The sequence below is a fragment of the Dipteris shenzhenensis genome, chromosome 31 (genome assembly GCF_047967505.1).
Source record: "Dipteris shenzhenensis isolate YYH24624 ecotype China chromosome 31, Dip_SZ_1.0, whole genome shotgun sequence".
NCBI lineage: Eukaryota > Viridiplantae > Streptophyta > Polypodiopsida > Gleicheniales > Dipteridaceae > Dipteris > Dipteris shenzhenensis.
This window is the reverse complement of record NC_141626.1, coordinates 3617701-3642221: the sequence shown is the minus strand read 5'-3', so window position 1 is coordinate 3642221 and position 24521 is coordinate 3617701. Positions and strand designations below refer to the sequence as shown.

At 43.1% G+C, this 24521-nt stretch overlaps 1 protein-coding gene across 5 annotated transcripts in view; it reads right to left on the bottom strand.

Moving 5' to 3' along the window:
- Window positions 1-2550: 2550 nt before the first annotated feature.
- The window catches only part of LOC147880914 (uncharacterized), a 34934-nt gene continuing 12963 nt past the window's right edge, over window positions 2551-24521 (bottom strand). Inside the window, exons 2-4 of one of the 5 annotated variants that reach the window (XM_087402327.1) lie at window positions 4402-4586; window positions 4102-4311; window positions 2551-3964 (exon numbers count right to left, since the gene is read on the bottom strand). In XM_087402327.1, the coding sequence (XP_087258453.1) occupies window positions 2911-3828 (918 nt within the window). In that variant the 5' untranslated portion in view covers window positions 3829-3964; window positions 4102-4311; window positions 4402-4586 and the 3' untranslated portion in view covers window positions 2551-2910. Of the gene's footprint in view, window positions 3965-4101; window positions 4312-4401; window positions 4587-13572; window positions 13660-24521 lie in introns of those variants that run through there. The other 4 variants (XM_087402328.1, XM_087402329.1, XM_087402330.1 and 1 more) reach the window with 4 other exon arrangements.

The following is a 24521-nucleotide window of genomic DNA, read 5'->3' as shown; positions in this document are numbered from 1 at the left end:
GCTCTCTATAACAAGTTGCTTGCAACTCCAATGTCCACAGTTCGCACACTGTGCCTACCTTGCAACTTCCCTTATTCTCTAGTCCCCTACATGCTTACAACCTCTCTCTCACTTGATCTTCCCTCTCCTTGACAATCCTTTTGAGCTACTGCCACAGTCTTTATAGGTATGCATGATGTCAGTGCAGAAAGCTCTGGAAGAAACCACGATGTACATGCAAAAAGATCTGGAAAAATCCCCAACAAAGAATCCCTTAAATTAACCTGTGCAACGCATAGCAGTGAGCACTCCCCCTCACCCCACACAAACTAATTAATTAATTGCCCTGAATTCAATTTGGGTGTCCCTAACAACTGGATTGTTGATTACCACATTTTGATTCCTCAATGACTTGACATTGATAGGACCCCTTGATTGAAAAAACACCTATTAATTAATCAGTGGGTGTTTTGGGGAGGGAGGGCGCCTCTCCTAAGTGTAAGAGTGAGTGGCGATTAGTATTATTAATTCAAAGCGGTGGCACAAGCTAGTTCCAAAGCATTCATTCTAGAACCTTCGTTCCATAAGCTTCCAGGCTACCCCTATATAGAGGGAGGGAGGCTATATGTTTAAGCGGTAGAGAGGGAGGAAGAGTGGGAGAGGAGGGGGGCTGACCTGAGGGAGAGGAGAGGGAGCGGTGTAGAGACAAAGGAAGAGTGGAGAGCGAGAGAGAGGGGAGGGAGGCTGAGGCTGAGAGAGAGGAAGAGTGGAGAGCGCAAGAGAGAGGAGGTTGAGCGATGGTGATCAAGGGAAGGAGAGACTGAGAGACGGTGATCGAGGGAGGCAGCGAGAGGCGACAACAAGGGGGAGACGTAGAAGCGGAGAGACAAAGCGATAAGTGAATAATGAGCTAATTCCAATTTTTGAGCTTAGGTTAATGTGTCAATGTATTGAGTTAATTAAATAAATAAATAAAAAGAGCAAAGGAGCGATTAGGAAGAGTATCATTCATAACAAAGGAGTTCAACAAGACAAAACGAAGATCATCAATTCGCCATAAGATAATCTAATTATGAGAAGTCAATCTAGACAAGAAATCCAAAAATAGCTATCCTATCCATTTTTCAAATCCAAAATATATGAGATGAGAAGACATAAAAAACGTGATACATAAAATACCATCTTAAGTGGACAAAAGATTATAGTGGGAAGCTACAAAAGGCTTCAACATTAAGGAACATACAATCAACAAAGCAAAGGATGGGTGACCTCCCCAACACCTTAGCATTTAATATCATTTGGGTTTGTTGTTGATATAACATTAACTTTTATCAAGTCACAATGAACTTATGAAGGTGACCAGTACTAAATTGCAAATTTATAAGATGACTTAATATTTTTTGCCCTTTGGGTATCATTCAATCAACAACTAATTCACTTCATTAACAATGAGTTGAACAAGACAACAAATAGTCCTCCATTTTCCTTAAGATCATTTACTTATGAGAAGCCAATCTTGACAAGGCAAAGAATAGCAATCCACTTGAAATACATGAGATGATGCATGAAATACCATCTAATATGCACGTAAGATTATAGGGGGAAGCCTTAAAAGTCCAATAAACACATTGAAATATAAAAGAATTCAACCACAATAAGAAAACAGAGCAGTCAGGAGCATACAATCAATAGAGACAAGGATAGCTCATCTGCCTAATACCTCGACATCTACTCATTGATTCAATTTAATGCTGAAACAACTATTTTAACAAATCACAATGAATTTGCAACATGCTATGCAACAAGAGTAGTTTCGTCCGCCTCATATGTACCCCAATCTCTGTATGTTTATTGGAAGCTCCATGCTAAGAGTGGCTTTTGATACCTTCAACAAATAGCATTAATATCAATAAAAAGTGCATCGCCAGTAACAAGTCTGGGAACTCCTTCATTTTGTATTAGCTATGAAGACTTGGAACATGCACTGCCTTCTAAACTAGCTCCCTTTCAACACAAAAGTAGCTATGGTGGTGAAAAGAAGGCTGCTCAGATATCATGCTTTCCGGTTTAAAGCTTCCCTATTTTTCTGAAGTTTTTATTAGACTACAGCAAGAATCACTCCATAATCTAGAGAACCTCTCACCTACAATTGTAAATTCTCTGGAGTATTTCCACTAGTAGCTATTTCCTCAGTCTAGATGTACTGTAAATATTGACACGCACAGTCCTTTTTGATCCAGCTTTTCTGGAAAGGTGGAGTTGCTTGGGCTTCATTGCTTTGGCACCATTTATGGGGCAATGAAGTTATCAGAACACTCAGTTCCCCTTCACCTATACAGCTTTTGTCTGGGCCTAGCTGCACTCATAAAGTTATCAGAACTCCCCCTCGCCTATATAGCTACTGTCTGGGCCTAGATGTACTTTATATATATAACCTCTGTTTCCTGGTCTGGCTTATATGGTGATGTCCTTATACCACAGTTACATATGCTTCATTGCTTAACCATTTTGGTGGCCACAAAATTATCTAAGGTGAAATTCTGATATTTCTCTCAAGTTACCAATAGGCCGTGTAGAATATTCAAGCCCCTGCAGAAAATGGCAAAATGCTTCAATTCATTCTTCCATAATTACTCACTTTTCCCTTGATGAGCAATAGGTTTTCTTCCGAGAAAATTTGTTACATCAAGATTTTAGAGAAGGTTCTGCAATCACATTTCATTTTCTCGGCACAGTCCAAGCTGCCTTACACTACATGAGATTTATACATAAAAGAGTTCTAAATTAGGCAAAATCATCAATACCTGCATATAGGTCTAATTCAAAAACCATTGGGTACTCTCATGATATACACACACCACAGTGTTTGCACTACCAAAAATCCCTATTTTACCAGAACAAAGCTTTGACAAGTGCAAGTTTACCAGCTCTTTACCTGATGGTGACATATCGGTTAGTACCATGTTTTGCCCAATGATTCTTCAAGTCAATAGCCATGGTAATGTCTACACCATCCCCTATCAACCTGTCCAAGAGCTTCTTGAATGCCCCACCACTCATTTTACGGCCTGGAACTCGAGAGCCACGTTTCGTTGGATTCAAAGGTAGCGGATACAAGGAAATAAAGTTGGTACAACAGGCTGATTGCCACCCACCATGGCCCCACCTGTAACACTGTTGGTTGGTTCCAGTACAAGAGCAATATGGGATAGGTGTAAGCGATGTATCATATGGAGGGTCAGCTTTCAAGACACAATCTTGCTTAGGTTTTCCCACTTTAACAAGTGCATCATGCTGAGTTTGCTGCTTGCGTTTCTTCTTTGAAGAGGACTTGGATCCTTTAGTATCCTGGCCAGCCAACACAGAAGATTTGCGTTTCTTTGGACTCTCCTTTTGCACTTTCTTACCCTGTTGTTTCAGTTGCTTCTGTGGGTGCTTAGCTTCTAACAGGTTGTCCACTTCATTGCCAGTTTTTGGTAAAGCTTGTAAATTTGACTCAATGGCAGGGCAATGTACAGCCATGTTTACCATGTGAATAAGCTTCGCAGCAGATTCAGTATTGTCCTTATCGGCTCTTACCATTGTAAGAGCTGCCATTGCAGTATCACGCTCCATCCATGCAGTATTTCTGTCTGCAAAGGCAACATCTCTTTGTAACAAAGCTGCATCACGTTCAGCATATGCAGTCTTCTTTTCTGCTATGGCTGTGTCTCTCTCAGCAAAGGCAGCATCTCTTTCAGATACAACGTCCATCAATTTGAGAGCCGGATGGTCCCTCAAATGATCCTTTAGGTGATTTGGATCAAAACTTGCCCAGTGACGTAACCCAATTCTTCCAGGGTCCTCCATTCACCTTATTATTTGATAAAATAAAAACAGTTTTCAATGCAGTCTGCCTGAAACTAAGATGTTTTTAATGAGAAACTTGTTGGCCATAAAAATCTGATTAATTAGTCATCCGGCATGTACTCTTGAGAGCATCAACCTGCACACAATATACACAATTCAGAACAGAGTAAGAGCTGTCCTCAAGTCTATTGAAACTCAATTGGTTTGCCTGATCCCGGTAATATTTTGTTCATACAGAATTAGGATGCATAAAACCAGCATAGCAAATGTTACCAGGATGCTCAAGTCCAATCCATGCCAGTGCCAATTCTTTCAACAAGTGATGAGGTCCTTTCCCTTTTTTAATCATGTCTCCTTTGGAATGAAAATGCATCCCTGCGTCTCAAATTTCTTATAAAGGCCTTCTGGGCCCTTGCTCTAGCTTACAATAATTCATGCATTTTGGTACTATTTAAAAAATAATGCCCATATCTATTCAATTGCCTGCACAAAGCAGACTCTCGCCGTCAAGATGAGAGCCTGACGTTACTTGTAATGATGAGATCATTGAAAGTGAGAAGTTTAAGATGCCACCTTTTTGTATAAAATATAGATCATGTTTTGAAGTGGCCCTCTGCATGTCAACATGATGGAAAGAAGGCATCGATCCTGGTTACCAGGACTAGAGTGCCGGCTTGACACCATCAAGTAACTTGATAAGCTGGCTCTATGTAACATCATAATCCATAACCACTGAAGAAAGATGATTTAGCATCCACCTACCCCAAAAGAAAAAAAAAAAGTGAGCTAGGCATACGCATACAAGTAGTTCTGACTCTATGATAGCTTTTTCTCTACAGGTATGAAGATTTCAGTAAAGTCTAACAAGCTCTTCCTCGGAGTTAAGCTCGGTAACAACCTTGCCTCGCATTTTACAATGGATTCATCTGCTTCTCGCATTCACCACATTCTTTCTCAATGGAAATTCAACAAGCTCCAAAGCGTTGCTTTTGATCATGCGATATATCCCAATTTATTGAAGAATATGAATCATGATTATCTATGTGGGTCATGACTGAGGATCATCGTCATCTAGCATGAGGGTTGCTTTGGTTGCATTACCATCTCTCCATTGCAGTCACATTTGCTTTATTCAGCCAAATTTGGGTATATTACGCATTTGTCCCTTAATTTGGACTTGTTGTCCTGCCAGACATGAGGCACGCAGCCTCCATTTGGGACATTTACAGCTCAATTGATCATTGGATACATTTGCAGACACTTGCCCCTTGTTTTGGGCTGACTTGTTGCAGGACAACTATCTTTGGCAGGGGGGTCCTTTGACCGGACAGATATTGTTTTGCAGGTCATATTTTTGGCGACAACACGTGCATTTAGCTCACTGTTTGAGCAATCAATTTTTGGTTGGTCACTACCTGACATTTTCTGTCATTTTTGGACAGCCAGCTCATTTTGTAGTGAAAGCCTTGAGGCTACTCTTGAGCACGCATTTTCAATAAGGGAAAGAACAGGCAAAATTACAGCAAACCCAAGCCTTCTGGAGGCTCACCTACTGCTGGACACTCATCTCATTCAGCCCCGTCTGATGCAAAGAAGAAAAACAGCAAACACTACAATTATTACAGGAAGCTAGGACATGACATCTCTAAATGTCACAAGCGCATCTTGCTGTCACTACTACTGCTGCTGGCCCAAATCATGCTCATGAGGCAACAAACATTGCTCACCATGGGTGGCTTTCACAGTGACATGCCAATACCATCCAGAGAAGCATGTTACAGCCTTGTTTGTCTTAGATTCTAAGTCGGATTGGTGCTTCGACAGTGGTGTTTCCAAGCACATCACTTCTTGCAAATCACTCTTTCAGACATTGGGGGCGGCTCCACATGGTGGCACTGTGACATGTGCCAACAATGCATCATATCCCATGAAAGGGATTGGCCAGGTCGAGGTCACTTCAGTTTCAAGTGATACGATCACGCTCATGGATGTTTTGTTTGTCCCAAGTATCAAGAAGAACCTCATTTCCATTGCAGCCATATCCTTGAATGGCTTTCGGGTTCTCTTTGATGGTTATCGATGTGCCGTGTATGACAACCGGTACGATGACAACATAGTACTTACTGGGTCATTTTCTTCTCGGCTATATCATCTTGATGTTTATGACAAACAGTCTGCTATAGAGGCAAATTGGTGGCTGAATCTGTAATTTCAGATTCCCACTTATGGCATGCGAGGTTGGGTCACTTCAACTACAGAAGCTTGGTTAAAATGCATTCACAAAACATGGTCGTTGCTCTCCCACCCATGCATGCACCGGTTGAACATGTTTGTGAGGGATGCTTGTTGGGCAAAATGCACCGTTTCTCATTTCCAAAGGATGGGACAGTTGGTGCATCCACGAAGCTTCACCTTGTGCATAGTGAGGTGTGGGGGCCGATGTGGACAGCATCTCTTGGGGGCTTACTTTACTTTAATATCTTTGTGGATGACTACACCAAATTTGCTTGGATATATGGCATGAAGGCCAAATCTGATGTGTTCCCATGCTTCAGACATTGGCTTGCCGTGGCTGAAAATGAATTAGGGCACAAGCTCCTTACTCTACGCACTGATAGGGGGGGAGAGTACATGTCCCATGAATTCTATGATTTTTTGGCAGCTCTGGATATTATTCATCAATGTACACTGCCTTATACTCTGCAGCAGAACGGGCTGGCGGAGAGGAAAAATCAATCAGAGATGAAAATGGGTAGGTGCATGTTCAAAGGGAAGTCTTTGCCAAATAAGTTTTGGTAGGATGCTGTCATGCGCTCCAACTATGTGCTCAATCGGGCACCCACAAAGGCATTGAAGACTATCACACATTACGAGGCATGGCATAGTCGCAAACCTGAAATTTCATATATGCAGGTGTTCATGTCATTCGCTTATGCCATGTGCCATCTTAGCTAAGGCACAAGCTTGAAGACAAAGCTGTAAAATGCATACTCATTGGTTATAGCGCAGAGAGCAAGGGATACAGGTTATATCAGCCCAGCATGGGCAAGGTAATTGTGGATGCGTCAATTTTACAAACCTATGAGTAGGTTAATCCGAGGGTTTTTCAAGAGATTTAAAAATTTGTATTTCTTTAGGAAACATGGTTTTTATACTTTTGTTTTCACTAGAACTAGATCGCTTTATCATAAAAATATACAGACTAGTCACTCATTCATTTTTACATAACATAAAATTTTTAATTCATAGATATCCCTTTGTACCCCTGTTATTACCTTAAAAAAGTTTTGAAAAATAATTCCTTTAAGAAACATCCCTCATAATCAATCTCAATGTGATAATATTATACATATATAATTACTTATTAAACACATTGATATCATATGACAAGATCTTTCTAGTGTTGTGTTTTTATAGCATAAATAACAAGAAATTTATGGATAGGTTTCTAAAGAAGTTTAAATTACTATAAATAAGTAGTAACTTGGACTTATATATCACTCTCATAACATACATGTAATATTGAATACTATACATGCAAGATTTTTCAAATTATAACCCTCCCATTATGTTACTCACCATTCCCAAAGAGTGATGTAAAGATTTGTGTATAATATAGGCATTGCTATAATACTTTGCATATTTCTAAGTGAAACTATGTTTTCTTTCGATCAATTTTTGCCTTTTTTTACATAGTTGGAAGCTTTTATTTTCCTTCGCTTGGACGCTTGAAAGATTTTGCTCGGAAAATGATCATCCCCGGATGTTGTATTCACTTTACCTTGGCTGAAATGCAAAAAACAGCCTATTGTTGATTCCTCAGATGTCCTTGATACATTGTTGCCCCATAGATCCAGAGCAACCAGGGCAGAGTGTTGTGCCATACACTTCTACAAGTGCACATCCTCCTCCGACGGCTCCTGCTCAGCTTGATATGCCTTTAGTTGATGATCATGCTATTGAGCAAGCAGCTGCACAAGAGAGTGTTGTCATTAAACAGCAAAAATCAGTCCCAAGATGGCTTTTGAACACACTCAAGGACAGCAAACAACCTGAGCCTTTGCCAGCTCGGACTATAGGTGCGCATAAACAGATGCATGGCAACCATTTGTTCCAATAGCTCCTGCTCAACTTGATATGCCTTTAGTTGATGATCATGCTATTGAGCAGGCAGTTGCACAAGAGAGTGTTGTCATTAAACAGCAAAAATCAGTCCCAAGATGGCTTTTGAACACACTCAAGGACAGCAAACAACCTGAGCCTTTGCCAGCCCGCACTATAGGTGCGCATAAATAGATGCATGGCAACCATTTGGCTATAGCTTTGGTTGCTACTGCTTGCAATGAGGAGCCTTTATGTCACAAGAATGGCTTTGACAACAAGGAATGGACGGATGCCATGAAGGCTGAGCTTGAATCCATTCATGCAAACAACTCTTGGGAGTTGTGTGACTTGCTAGTAGGCAAGCGTGTTGCATGCCATAGGCACAAAGTGGGTCTTTATGTTTGAAGCTTCCTTCAGCCTTTTTTTTTGCAAGAAAAGATCAGCCATGTTGTCTCGAATTTTTTCTGCATCCACATTAGTGTGACGTTGAGATTCTTGTAGCAGTGTAAGACCCATGTCTACAAGGGGAAAAGGAAAGCTGATGGCAATAGCAAAGGGATATGCACAACAGCACAGCATTGATTTTGAGAAGACCTTTGCTCCCACCTCACGTATTACTACTATCAGGTGTGTTATTGCTATGGCATCTCATCGGCATTGCGAGGTTCATCAGCTGGAGATTAATTGCCTTCGTTCATGGTGATCTTCAGGAAGAGGTCTATGTCACTAAGGTTCTGAAAATATGGTTTGCCGGCTCAGAAAAACCCTCTATGGCTTGAAGCAGGCACCTCGGGCATGGTGTGCGAAGATACAAGCATTTTTGATAGCCCGTGGCTTTCAGAACAGCCCAACCGAGGCCACTCTTTATGTCCGAAAGAGTGCATCAGAATTTAATTCTGATTTTATATGTGCATGACATGCTTATCTTTGGGCCAAATATGGATACAATTGCAGATTTAAAGGCTGATTTACAGCAGTCTTTTGCCGTGATAGATATGGGCCTTGATCGCTTCCAGTTCAAGGATTGCAAGCTAGTTTCTACTCCATTGAAGCCTGGCTTTCGTTTCTCCTCCAAGGATGGAAGTCTGCCATTTGATGCATCCCTTTATCAGCTGACTATTAATTGCCTCATATATCTTTGTCATACCCAACCTGATCTTCAATATGCCATTTCCCAGCTCAGCAGGTACATGCACAAGCCTAGTACACAGCATTGGCAAGCAGTGAAGCGGGTCTTTCGATACTTTAAGGCCACGCAGCATTTGGGTTTACTGTATGGTTCAGAGGCCCCAATTGTTTTGCATACATACACGGACAGCAACTGGGCAAGATGTTACAACACTAGGGTGTCACACAGTGGCAACTGTTTTATTCTTGGAGCTTCATGCATCTCTTGGTTCAGCAAGAAGCAGCCTACAGTTGCCACATCCAGTTGTGAGGCTAAGTACAGAGCAGCTTTCACAACTACAATAGAGTGTGTTTGGCTTTGCAAGTTACTTGCAGATCTTGATATCATTCAGCCCGACTCTACTACGATCTACAGATCTACACCGACACTTAGAGTACTTTGGCGGTTGCTAGAAACCCATTGTTTCATGCGCGCACAAAACATATTGAGGTCCACTATCACTATGTTCCAGAGCGACTGTCTGGGGGAGACATCCAGTTGTCCTATGTTTCCACTAAGGACAACTTGGCAGATCTTTTTACGAAATCTTTACCAAAGCCCAAGTTTGAGGCATTTCGACATGCTTTACACTTGGCTCCTTTTGTTACGTGAGGGCTCACTCTGTACATATCATAGGTTGCTATATCCCTCTGGGACGAATATGTGCAACCATGATATAGTTTCCGAGTATTCATGAGATATTTCCACGATACTCCAGCCATACCATTGAGGGGGGTTTGTTAGCACTTAGCCCTGGTATAAGCCTTGTCAGGTCAACTCTATAAGTTGACTTCTCTAGTCAACCATATGGTTGACTTGGGGGCCATATAGGCCACCCTTTGTATTTTCCTCTTATCCATTTGAGCAGTACTACGTTTTGCTCCAACTTGTTGTTTGCTTCCCGCACTCCACTCCCGTTCCATTGCTTCATGCACCCAACAAGTATTAGCCTAGCACAGTTGCATTGTAGATGGGTCTTGTTCCAAAGGGAAATGTGTCATAAGCACTGACGTAGGGGTCAAGCAAGGTTGTCCCCCTCTTGCCAACTCTTTTTGGTCTCTTTATCGATGAGCTGGAAGATTGGATGAGAATGCACAATAGAGAGGGAGTCCAGATTGTAGTGTATGCTAATATTAACACTAATTTACATAGACGATGTAGTCTATTTCGAAAAGAGCAAGAAGGGCATGCAAGCTTATTTGGATGCACTGGGAAAGGGAAAAATGGAAAGGGGACCGAAATTAAGGGAAAGGGGAAAGGGGAAAGGCAAGGGAAAGGGAGGGGAAGGGAAAACAAGGGGAAGTTGCAATAAATAGATTGATGTTACTTTCGAAGGGGAGCATTGGAAACAGTCATCGCATGAAAATACTTGGGGCTGGAATTTGCAAGCTACAAATGGAATGCATGCGTGGAAAGAAGGATTTTGGGATGTTTGAAAAGCTTTGTACAGCTTCCAAAATAAGCGCAAGAAGGCGCACCTATGGAATTGGGAAATGAGAAAGTTCCTATACATTATGTTTCTACAAACAATGATCCTTTATGGGTGTCTAGCCTGGGCACCCGGCTCTTTAGGACCTATTGGAAAAGAATAGAAACTTTGGATACATGTTTCTCATAGGGATCAGGGACCCTTTATGACTATATATAGCATATGAGTATGATACCTCTCGAAGGAGAAGCTTTAGTCCAATTCATGTCCTATCTCAACAAGGTGGAGAAGAGGGGTGCCAGCAGGATACCGCACAAAGCGATTCAAGCTACACAAATCACTAGATGGCACAGCAAGGGGATAAGGGATGGAATTATGGAGCATAACAGCTGCTGCCAGAAGATGCATGCAAAATCAGGGATGCAGAAAATGCTACAAAAATTATTGCAAGAGCCTAGGGCAAACAAGAAAATAATCCAATGGACAGGTATAGGACTCAAAAATACCTGGGGGAAGACATTTCAATGTTTAAAAGGCATTAAATCTGCAAACTGAGACCCAGCTGACATGATCTAGAGGTGGAGAGGGGAAGGTGGGCAAGACCCAAGATCCCAAGAGAGGAAAAATCTGCAAGATGCCCCACTGGAGAGGTAGAAAATTAGCTGCAAGATGCCCCACTGGAGAGGTAGAAAATTAGCAGCATGTACTCCAAAGCGGTCGAGCCTATGCACACATCAAAGAAACCTATGGGGACAGCAGTAGCAACTTGAAAAATCTGTTGGAGCAGCCAGCCAAAAAGCTAGGAAGCCACTTCAAAGAAATCTTGGAACAACGCAACAAGGTACTCGGACTAGCACACAAGCTAGCTTAACAAGTGCTCAGTATATTGCAAGTCTGTAATAGTGATCACCATCCCCATAGATTCTAAAGGGTCTCATAAGTTTATAAAAGATCACTACTTGTCAATAGTGATCACCAGTCCCATAGATCCTAAAGGGTCTCACAGGGACTGTAATACAATCATATCATATCACATCATATCTCTCTCTCTCTCTCTCTCTCTCTCTCTCTCTCTCTCTCTCCCCCTCTCCCCACATCGGAGGAGATTTTTGTACTGATGATTAGGTCCCATGGGTCATATTTGGCCCCCCCAAGATGATAATAAATTCTACTTCTACTTCTCTAATAGTACTAGAAGGTATGTCACACTATGATAGTACTAGAATGTAGATATGTTCTATAATAATTTGAAGCTAGATGCCTTGTACACTCCCCCTCTCCTTGGAGATGTAGTAGTTTCTTTTGACGTGTACCTTGCTCAAGGCTCTTTTTGAACAATTTGGCGGCTGTGGCTGCTATACCACATGTGTGGACCGTGTTTGTTGTTGCAAACTTGCCTTGTGATCCTTACATTTGTCACTAGCTATTTACAAACTTGCCTTCTGACCCTTGAGTTTTATACTCAAATGTTTATGCTCGTCTTTCCAAGCTTCATTTACCCCAAAATCAGTCTTTTGTTTTGAGACAGCATAATGATTTTTATCATCTTGACTCTTCCTGAGCTTCTTAGGCAAGTACGCATAGCTCGTAAACCCAAAAACTCAGATACAAGGCATTTGGCTTTCTACCTGACTGGGTCTGGTATGGTATGATGTCCCTTACTGCTCTAGTAGGACAATTCTTGATGGCATAAGCAGCTGTGAGCCATTTCTGCCACACTGTTATGCTGAGGAGTTGCTGCTTGATGCTAGTTCTGTTGCACATATTGAATATTTTGCCTTAACATGCTCCTCCTCTGTCACTCTGCAAAGGCTGATTATTTCTGTTGGCCGCTCTCTCAACAAGAGCCTTAAACTCCTTAATTTTAAACTCCTTAAGTTTCAGACCTTTCATGCAGGGAATACACCCACACTTTCATTGGAAAGTCATCGATGAGAGTTAACATGTATTTCTTCTCAACACTGCTGCCGTGTTATTGGTACAACCTATTATAGGGTTTTCTCTCTCTTTTGCTCATCCTTCTGAAACAGTAGCCTATACACTTTACCATAAATATTACATCACCACTGACGTCATCAGCACCCAACAGTGGGTGTAGACCATAGTATAAACATATGCTCTCGCCCAATTCAAAACAACCCACCCTTGGGCAACTCTAAAGGCCCTGGTAAGCAGGCAGTAATTGATGAGGCTGTAAAAACTAGTAAGAATTCCCCCCCTACTCCGCAGCTAGTCTCTACAGTCAAAGATCTTGTTCACATTGAAGTACAAACTGCTAAGAAGGAAATACAAACTGCTAAGAAGGAAGTGATTGTGGAAGTGGACACCAAAGCAAGTAAGTCTAATATTCAAGCAGAGATTAAAGAACACGAAGCTAGATGTGATAATGCACTGAAGATTAGAATAGGGGGACTCCCAGAAGGTAATTGATGTATGGCTGTTTACTCTTTCAGACTATTATGTAAGTACTCTAAAATAATGGGGGTTGCGTTTGCACTCCTTGGGAGCTGCCATGTGCCCTCCCTAAAGCAGATGTACTAGAGGGTTTCTTGATGTCCCATAGACCCTTTGGTCTCCAGTGGATGTTAATAGACTCTCTCTCTCTCTCTCTCTCTCTCTCTCTCTCTCTCTCTCACACACACACAGATACACATAGTGTGCACACTAGCACACACACACACACTCTCTCTCTTTCTCTCCGAAAGACAGCCTTCAGACAAAGAGTCGACCCGTTTGTACCCAGAAACACGTTTTTTGGTAACACTGGCCGTGACTGGAGTGGATGCAGTCGAATTGAAATAGACCACATACCCTTTGCCACCTCGGCGGATCTCTTGAGACATCTATACTGCTGAAATCAATAATCAAGGAAGAGTATTCTAGAGCCACGGAATGAACTTTCTCCCATGGCCTGGGATGCCCTTATTCTGGTAGTCTAGTCGAGCCTCAGATTGGTGCCACCATTGTGCTCCAAAAATAATATATGCATCCTATGTAAGTGCGACCTGACCCACCCTAAGATCGTTAAAGTGGCTGGAGTGACCTCCATGTTGCTCTTCGTCTGTTGCCCCACGAATGCACCATTCAAGGCAATGGTATCAGTTGGAGTGGGAGTCAACCGCGCTTAATTTGCAAGGATGAGGACCTTCTGCCCACCAATTTGGCTTTAAAACTAGAACATTGTGGGAAATGTGTGAGGCTCCCTCTTCTACTGATCTTCAATCTCTTCGATGACCACGGATGTTGTCTTTGCACGAGGTAAACGTGTTGATGAACCTCTTGACATGGCCGCTTCTGCTTGAAGCTTCTTGAAGTGACGACAATTATGCTTCTTGTGGCCCCTGCACATGACAATAGGAACAATAGTTCTTGAAACCTACTTTGTTGTTGCCCTCAACCTCTCTCTCTCTCTCTCTCTCTTTCTCTCACACACACAACACTAGGGCCAGGGACAACAAGTCAGGCTAGATCCCCTCTAAGGTTTTTATTACTTCAGAATATCCAAGCACAAGGGTTTTCAGCCCTCCAGCTGCTGCTGAATCATACAAAAAAAATACGTGAATTCTTTTATAAAGAACTCATATCTCATTTCTTTGTGGCAAGTTGCCACATGTCTAATTCCTAGACTAATTTCCTAATCACATGCCACCTAAGGCAACTCTGGAGTTGTTGAAGCACTTGGTCACAGGAGTGATCTCCTAGATGCTTGCTAAGCTCCATATTGCTTGGGTCTTCAATCCCTCTTGGAACCTGTAACAATTAACTAAAGCGCACAACCAGGGCACTCATTAATGGTTAGTTCTTTGCATGCAAATATTAATCTGTAAACTAATCCTAGTCACTGTGGGCGCCCCCACCAAGCAAACATGTGCACATAACATAGAATAATTTCTTTGGTTGACCAAGGTCAATCCTCTTGATCATAATTAAGGGGCTTGACCAACACTGAGGTGCCTTAATTCTTGCTAAGTCTCTCCAATCGAAGTTGGCACATCTTGGTTAACTGTAGTTAACCCTCTTGGCCTAAGCCAAGTCTCCCTAACCGGAGTTAGGCTTACTTAACCAGAGTTAAGTATCTTTGACCGTAGTCAATGCTTTGACCAATAAACGATAACTCTTTGAACATAATTAAATAGCTAAAGAACTCTTTAAATATGATTTAAAAAATGGTCAATTGAAACTTTGACTTTGAAGTATTTACAGCGTGGTGACATCCCCTCGGCTTCTATTCAATTGACCTCAACTGAAAGGCTTTCTTCTAAATGTCTAAGAGCTGTGGACGATCAAACAACATGTCTTCATCCATCCACTTGGCATCTAATACCAAATAATTCTTGAACTTAACAAGATACATGTAAAATTCCTTGCCTTGAGAGCCTTTGCGTACAGTATGGTACACAATCTGCTTTGGCTGAAGGACCTCCTCCAGCTCATTCGCTTCTGGTGGATCTTCTGTTACTGGCTCTGTAGACTCGAGTCCTTGACATTTCTTTAGAAGAATCACATGAAAGACATTGTGAATCCTCCAATGCTCTAGCAATGCCAATCTGTATGCAATCTCATTAATCTCATTTGTAACTTTTAAAGGGCCATAATATCAAGGAGATAACTTTGCATACACTTTTCCTTTGCCCTTAAGCTTGCGGAGCCTGGCTTTTCGAGCTTCAAAAGAACCCAATCCCCTCGCTTGAGATCTAGTTGTCTCTTGTGCTTATTTGCAAGCCTCTTATGCTTTTCTTAAGACCTTTCCATGGCTGTCCGAACCTAGATGAAACCTGTCTGGAGGTCTCTAACAAAATGATCAGCTGCAAAAATCTCATCTTTGGTCCTCATAAAAAGTGGCAAAATCACCTTTCCATAAATGACATCAAAGAGGGCTTTCCCTGTGGAGCTGTGAACAGCATTATTGTATGCAAACTCCACTAGTGGAAGGTACTTTTCCCAATCTAATTTTCAGCCACACAACATTTCAATAGATCCCACACTATTGAATTCGCTCCTTCACTTTGACCACCTCTCTGGGGATGAAAAAAATAAGAAAAAATCAGATTCATCCCCATATTATCAAAAAAGGCTCTCCAGAATAGGCTGGTCATTCTGGGATCTCGGTTCCTGACAATTGCCTTCGGCATTTCATGATGCTTAAAGATCTATACCATAAAAACTTTAGCGATGTGATCTCCCTTAATGGTTTTACGTATTGGAATGAAATGAACCTGCTTGCTAAATCTATCAGTGATAGTCCAAATTCCATCACTTCCTGATTTTGATCTTGGCAAATAAAAAATGAAGTCCATTGCAATACTTTCCAACGGTGCCTGAGGCACAGGAAAAGGCATAAGTAGGCCAGGTGCCTTCCGCCTGTCATATTTGACCTTTTGACAAGTGAGGCATTCTGTAACGAATTGATGTATATCTTTTCGCATAGCTGGCCAATAAAAAGGCCTCTCTAAAGCTTGAGTGGTAGCTTCAATTTTTCTATACCGGGCATATCGAGGTGCATGGCATTCCTCCAAAATCATTTGCCTCATATCTCGGGTGATGCAAAGGCAGTCATCCTTCATTATATACCCATCTTTCAAGGAATGCTGACTTGAGGACTGACCCTCCTACATTTGGTGCAATATCTCACCAAATTCTGCATCAGTGGCATAGTGCTCCCTCATGTCTTTGAGATCCCTGTGATAGGCAATTGTCACATTACTGACTTGGGATCTTCGAGACAAGGCATCAGCCACTCCATTTTGTGCTCCCGGAGTATGGACAATCTAAAAATGATGACAACATATTTGCGGATTTCATATGCTTCTCGAAGAGCTTAGTCTGAGTCAAGAAATAACTCATATTTGCCCATTTCATATGATTCTTGGAGAGCTTAGTTTGAGTCAAGAAATAACTCAGCTCAGTCTTTACAGTAGTAAAGTCTGCACCCAAGAGATAGTGTTTCCATGTATGGAGGGCATGAATCATAGCTAGCAAATCTTTTTCATAGATTCCCAAATATCTCTCCGCATCCTGTAATCCCCAGCTTTCATAAGTCACTACATGACCATTCTGGTGCAATGCAGCCCCAACACACTCTCCACAGGCATCACAATCCCCATCAAAAGGCTGACACAAATCAAACACTATCAGAATTGGCTCTGTAGTCAGCCTCTCTTTGAGTGTAGTAAATGCTTTCTCTTATGGGGTATCCCATTTGAAAACTGCATTTTTCTTGGTCAAGTCATGACGGGGAGCAGCGATATCCGCAAAATGCCTGGTAAACCTTCTATAATATGAACACATGCCTAGAAAACTACGGACTTCATGCACAATTTTCAGCTTTGGCCATTCATGGATGGCCTGGATCTTTGCCTGATCCATCCGTATTCCATCCTTGGAAATTATATGCCCCAAGTAGTGGATCTCTGAAACCGGCCTTCAAGAAATATAAAGGGCAGTAAACCTTAACTGACTTAGCATATACTTCATTCACAGCCACATTGCAACATTTCCAGCCACTTCCATTAGTTAAATTGCACTAAAAGACGAACTTTAAACACACTTGTGGTGAGCCTAGAGTGCCCCTGCTCAGAAAACCCAACACAAAGACCCCAATTGGCCCCAAACGCTTTGATGCCACTTTCGGTATTTATTTACTTCTTCAAGCAATGGCAATTGTGCAATTACATCAAGGACTCACCCGTGCACTCTGCTACGCTAGCAATCCATTGCCCAAGCCAACGCGCGGCATCAAAATGCATCCAATTCTCAGGTGTCACTAGAATCAAATTGCCAGGGCAAAGCTAAGGCATTCCACACTGATTGTGCCACACTGAACGTGACAATGCAACAATACCAGCTCCAACAAATGCTCAAACAGCCTCAAGGCAAAAGAACTGCAATACACTGTCCCTCTAGCACCTTTCCATGCACACCCTATGTGGCTGGTGGTTACAGCCTGTATGGCCTAGAGAGAGCCTTGAAGTAAACAGACGCAATAACAACTTCAAATATGACAAATGAATTTCAAAAGGAAGTCAGGAGACTGTACCCGCTGTCCGTGGAAGAGGGGCAAGCTCTATCCTTGCACCTATCCTTTGTCCAAGCCCCCAGGGGTGCAAAAATGACTTCCAGCCAAGGGAAAAGAGAGAATATGCGAGAAAGAAGAGCAAGGCTTACGAGTGCAAAGGCCAGAAATAGGAGAAAAAGGGCTAATCCACCTCTAGAAGAACTCGAAGAGCGAACCAATCAGCCCATGCAGCAAGGGAGAGATCCGTACAACACCAAGGAGCATTTAATGAGTCCGTACAGCAAGCTTATGCAGTCCATACAGCAAAGGAAAAGGTCCGTACAGCAATAAATGATGTCCGTACAACAATAAAGTGAGGTCATACAATAGCTAATAGAGGTGCCTTGGGATGCGTGCCACAGAGAGAGAGAGAGAGAGAGAGAGAGAGAGAGAGAGGAAGGCACCTCGAATTGCCCCCCTAAACCACTACAACATTGACACACAACTCTTAAGCCACCTTACCAATGACACATTAGTTTCCCTTGGGCCCAACAATTAGACCCCTCTTGACCTTGCCTTGGCCTAGCACTCGGACCTAGTGATTGCACCTAGGCATTGGATTTATTCCTAGGGACTTGTGGGAATTATCACTTCCCCTAGGCTAGTCCCTCAAGCCAAAGGTAGTCACGGTTACAAAATTCACGTCCCCGTGACAATCTCTTCAAGAAAATTTCACTTTTCTTGCTGTTTGCATAGAGCTAATGATTTCGCAGCTCTTGAAAAATAGTAGCAAGATGCTCCTTATGCTCTTCTTTGGACTTAGAGAAGACGATTATGTCATCGAAGAAGGTACCTGCGAACTGTCTATAAGGACGGAAGATACGACCCATCATCTTGTTAAAGGTAGCTAGGGCATTTGTCACCCCAAAGGGCATCACTAGATACTTATACAGTCCAAATCTAGTGCGAAACGACGTTGTCTTATACACATCCTGTGGCTGCGTTTTGACTTAACGATAACCACTCTTCAAATCTATACTGCTGAAAACCGAGGCTTCATTGAGCTAGTCCAGCAAATCATTGATGCGTGAAATAGGAAATCTATTCTTGATCGTCATCTTTTTTTAGACGACACCCATACGAAATGAACCATCCTTCAAAATGGAGAGGAACTGGGTTGAATCAGCCCTTTGGACAACAAGTAACGCACTTGGGCCATGAATTCTTCTCACCGAGTTGCACTGACTCTGTATGGAGGCCAATTAGGTGGCTCACTACCAGGAATAAGCTCTTTGCAATTATCTTCAAGTCTCTCAGGGGGAAACTCCCCTGGCAAAGCATCTGAAAAACAATCTTTAATACTTACAAGAAACTGAAATTTATCTTTATCTACTTCATTCATTTCGGCATGCATTTCAACATATTTTTCTTTAATAAAAACCATGTACACTGAAACTGCAGACTTTATTTCTTTTCCGACAGAAACATCGGATACGATGGGGATGATCTCCTTTTTATTCATGCCAACAACACATTGCGTTTTACACCTATGTACAAACTCAAGCACTCTTTCAGAAAGGGACAACTTCACTGACTTGTGATGAAATTAAGGCATTCCCAAAACTACATCATAAAATCCTCCTGATCAACATAACTCTGTACATGAAGACGGAGCTTCCCAATCAAGGGAGTAACAGATATAGGGTCCTCATGAAACATCTGGTTAGCATCAAGGGCCCTGCCCAACTCTTCCGTTTTTATACCATACGGTTAGATCTCCTTCAGCTCCATACGTCTCGGACTTGGGAGGGGGGGGGAAGGAGGAGCTCCCCACCAAGTCCCATTTCTACCGCGACCACTCCCTGAGAGTATTGCAAGAGGGTTGCATCATCAGACCCCAGTATCTCGAGGACACATAAGTCTCGCATGCACTGAGGATTGCCATTGGACAGATGCGTGTTTCCATCTCATCAGTTGAGAATCGAGACGAGGAGAGCAACAGGCATACCTAGGGAGCAGCTGATATGTATGCTTTGCATACTAGGAGTGACTGAGACAGAGGAACATTTCCTATGTGCCTACCCAGCCTATTATGAGATCAAGGGACGAAACCATTGCCTCTACCAGGAGAGGAGCGGCTTCGGCCCGCCCACTCTCACGATTGATCCACTTCCAGAACTAGGTCTGCAATGGCCTATATCTGCTTGAGGTAAGCCGACATAGGGAAACCCTACTACGACAATTTAGATAGCAGCAGGAGATCAGACCACAGGACAGAGAGGTTGATAGAGCACAGCGACACATCGCAGACTTCCTGTGCATTTGAGTCAGCTCCAAGACACAACGGGATAAAGGTGGAGGAGATAGCTGACATGCGAGGAGCATGGATCACTGAGAGAGGGACGCAGAGACCATCTGCAGCACGGAGTAACCAGAGCACACTTTATTGAAGTCCGTTCTATCACAGCTTTCCTCAAGGGAGACCGCCCTAGGCAAGGGGTCACTCTGAACATAGCCCAGCAGGTTCAGAGATCGAGGAGACCACGTCCCCCTCCGCCACCATAGCATGATACATCCCAACGGACATTTTGGATGCTCGCAGATGAGCCACCATGGTACCAAGCTTTGGCTTCCGAGCCTAAGTCTCAGCTCTCAGCATGCTACAGCTCTCGGATAGTTGCTAGTCTTTGGGTTATATCTGATTTTGCTCGAGCTATTGATCTCTGTAGAGTTATTAGTTTTTCAGTTAATCAGTCTAGCAGTCTTAGCACTCAGCAAGGGTCTTAGCGCGCCCTTTGCTCCAGCCCACTGAGGCTTGTATGAGATCATCCTTCTTGGTGTACTTTGTAGCTTGTCCCATAGGCCCGTAGACCTTCCACGGACGTTAATACATCTTTCTTTCTCACACACAGCACTAGGGCCGAGGACAACATTCCTAGAGCAAAAACTAGGGGAAGAAGTAGGGCACCTTATTCCGTATTGAGATTTGGAGATTGGATGAGAAAGCTAGAGCAAAAACTTCACCTAGACACGCATGCATCTCAACTTCACCTAGCCAAAATGCTCATGGCTTCTCCTCATTTGGGGGCTTTATAGGTGAGCAATTCAGCTATGGTGAACCAATATTTCTCAAAGATCGTATGTTTCACTCCAGACATTTCGAGCAATACAATCATTCTTGTCCTCTACTATCTTCTAGTCTCCTTTCTGCTCCTTCACACCCTAATCATATTAGAGAACTAGGACACTTATAGAGGTATCAGAGAAAATTTCACTCCTGCTTGTAGGCAATGCCGCTCATCTTCTAGCGCTTATCTAATAACCTACGCTCAGGTGTTCCACGCATTGTTGCATGGAAGAGATGGAGAGATGCAGGGATTAAAGTTTCACCCGCTACCCCACATAAATCTTTTGTGGCCTCTCTTTCCCCCTTTACATCATCAAATGATGTGAATGGACACGACTAGACTCATGGGCTGTCCCGGTTCACAAGACACACCTTTTCACCAGTGGGATGCACCTTCTCAATGAAGAGTCATATCTCTTCACTCAAGGGTCACCCCGCAATGTAAAGAGTCACAACTTTTCACCAAGAGACGTACCTTTTCATGAAGGGTCGTACCCCTTACATTGTAGCGTTACTCTCAATTGAAGGGCCACACCCCCTCATTTCAAAATCTTCACCCATTTGCGAGAAGACACACCCATTCCAAGGGGTACATACTCTTGAATGGAGAGACCCCTTTACACGATAAGGTGCCATTAGTTACTGTAATTAAAGGGGACAAGGGGGCAGATTGGAGGAGGGAGAGATGGGAAGAGGGAGAAGGGGGGAAGAGGGAGAGGAAGAGAGAGATTGGGAGAGAAAGGAGAAGGAGAGAGAGAGAGAGAGAGAGAGAGAGAGAGAGAGAGAATGGGAGAGAGAGTGTAGGGAGCATGTAGGAGGAAGGAGAAGGGAGTAGATAGAAATTAGATGTCACATCAAAAAGTACATAGTAGGGGGTGGATGGGGACTTATATAGTCCCTCCACATTTTCCACCTAAAGGACCTCTAACTTGGCCCTTTTTCCCCTTCATTACAGCCATCCCTTCCCATAGAATTTTGCCCTCAAAATTTCACAGCATGGCTGTCCAAAAGTGCAGCAAACAGCAACTACTAATCAATCCGGTAGGAGATAGGGGTGGTCCTAGACAATGCTTTCTGGCTGCCATGAATTTTCATCCTCAGGGAGTCCCCGCCACTTGATAAGATACTCTACGTAGGCCTTGTTTCGCAGTACATGGTCTCTCAAACCCACAATGTGCTCCAGGACATAGAGGATGTGGCCCTCTTCATCCATAGATGGCAACTCTGGAAGAACATGAACATGCTGTCCAACATGTGGTTTCAGCAAAGACATGGAAAACATCATCTTGGAGGTAGTGGGTAGCTCCAATTGATATTCTACCTCTCCAACCTTACGGATGATCCTGTAAGGACCGTAATACCTATGAGCAAGCTTTGTGTTGGTATTACCTTTCAGCGAGGCATAACGGTTCTTATGGAGACACAAATGCACATAATCTCCCTCTTTGAAAGACAAATATCTCCTACATCCATCCGCATATTTCTTCTGCTTGGCTTGGGCATCTTGCGCATTCCTTTTTGCCAACTGCATAAGGGCATCCATCCTCTCCAAGTCATTCCGTGCTTGCTGATTTTTCACATCCATGTCACCAATTGAAGAAGTGAAACCGGCCTCTAATCACTCAGAGGGCAGTGGAACTAAACCTTTAATCACTTCAGCACTTATTTACAGCTCACAAAGCATATATCACAACCATTAACCATTGCATGATCACCATTTGGCATTTACCCATTTGTTCACAAACAAAACCACTGAAAAAGGGATGGAGGCTAGAATGCCCCTGCTCAACAGACATAGACAAGTGCACCCGATTGGCCCCAAACACCGTGGCGCCCCTTTCGGTATTTCTTTATATTTCACAGTGAAATGATTACAAGTTGCATCTGGGAGACCTTCCCTGCAACTGAGCACGCAGCCCCAATTCACTAAGCCTTCACAAGGCTTTCAAGCATAGAACACCATCACATAAGTGCACTTAACCCATAGGCTCAACCCAAAGGCATTCTCTTTTCCGAGTGCAAATCCATTGGCTGTCCAGATGCAATCACACTGCACCCCAGCTACACTCTCTTTGAGTGGTTTCCAAATGGCATTCACAAAGCTTTTCAAAGCTCCAAAATAAAATCAGCAAAGTACCCAACCAAAGAATGACTCATGTAGCACTGCCTGGGCACCTGTGAGCCAAGAAAGAGGCGGCACACGAGGCCAACCAATAGCTTATGGCAAAAAGAAATTGCAGTAGCAAAATCACAACTCACCAAGCCCTGAAGACTCGAACCAAGTCCTCAATCGCCAAGAGGACATAGTAGCCAATGCCCAATTGCATTCTCAGCCAAAGAGGAGTGCAAAGGCATGAAGAAAGAGCATTTACAAGAGCCGACCAGCAAGAATTCCACTGAAAAATGCGAAAAGAAGCACTTCTGTCGCGAAGAAGTGGGAGTTCTTGGGCTCAAAAGAAGCGTGCTTCAGAGAGGAATGCATTGAGAAGGTTTTGGAGAAGTTTCATCGCCGGAAAGTCCTCCAAAACTGAGAAAAACCAGTCAACCAGAGCGTCGGACCACTCGAAATTCAACAGAAAGCTATAGCTTTGCAAGAGGAGAGACCCAGGAGGCGGTAGAAGAAAAAAGGTCCAGAAAAAGCCACTTTTGCAAATTCGACCAGCAAAAGAAGTGCTCAGCTCTGCCCGTTCTACCAAACGCACGGAGGGAAAAGCATATCACTACGAAGGGGAGGCAGAGGGGAAGCCATCAGGCCAAACGGAAGTCGAGGAATCCAAACAGGTGAGGAGTTATGAAGAAAAACGGAATTCAGCTGAAGGAGGCTGAAAAACCAGCCCAAAATCTCAACAAAGGGAGAAGATGAGAGAGAAAACCACACATGTGAAGTTTAGAAGGCCCAGGAAGGTCCAGGAATGGCAAAGGAGCATGTAGAAGGCATTAGAGCCACCTGGAACTCTAGGGGGGCCACTGAAGGTACATGGCCCTCTAGGGGGCCCATTAAAAATGCCGCATCATCATTTCCCAACAACCACTCTTTTAATTCCTTGGAATGCCTTTGGGCCTAGGGATTAATTACGCTTATGTGCTAGGTACCATGCCGCGTTTAATTACACATTATTAAGCCCACGCTTGGACTTTAAAAACCAAAGTTGTCACGGTCTTGTAGTACATTAAAGTACTTAGAATTTCACGCCCCCGTGACATACCCCTCTCTTGAAACAGCAAACCACAGTTTGCTGCCCCAAAACACAGGAGCGAGCATGAAATATAGCATAAAAGAGTATACAAGAAAGCCGCAACTATAGTATACAGAGATAGTGAAAATATGGCTAGGAGAGGCATGCATCCATCCATATATACTGCTCAAAATCTATGTGATCCTCGGCGATCAATAGCCAAGATGCATCAATATCATGAAGTCTCACAGCAGAAATACTGTCAGCTCAGTATCTCGGATGAAACATACAGTGTCATCAAGCGACCTCATGAAATCATAGTGAGCCCGTCTGTACTAAGGGAGTGGAGGTGCTACCCCCCTCTCGAACATCAGGTAATGCTCCAGACGCTCGCTCTGCTAAACTACCTGTAGAAGCCCGAACCGCAGTCGGCTCTAATTGAAAAGCATCAAGGTAAAGCTGCAATATTCCAGGTGAATCTGCCAGTTCACCTTCCTCCATCCATTTCGCATCAAGTGATGGGTAATTTTGAAATTTTACCAAGTAGCGACGGATAACTTTACCCTTGAGCTTTCTATCTCTGTGTGCCGAAATCTGCTCTGGGACCAGAAGTTCATCCTGTTCTTCCACTTCAGGCTGCACCTCATCAGGTACATCCTCGGGAATATCTCCATGATATAAGCTCACATGAAAGG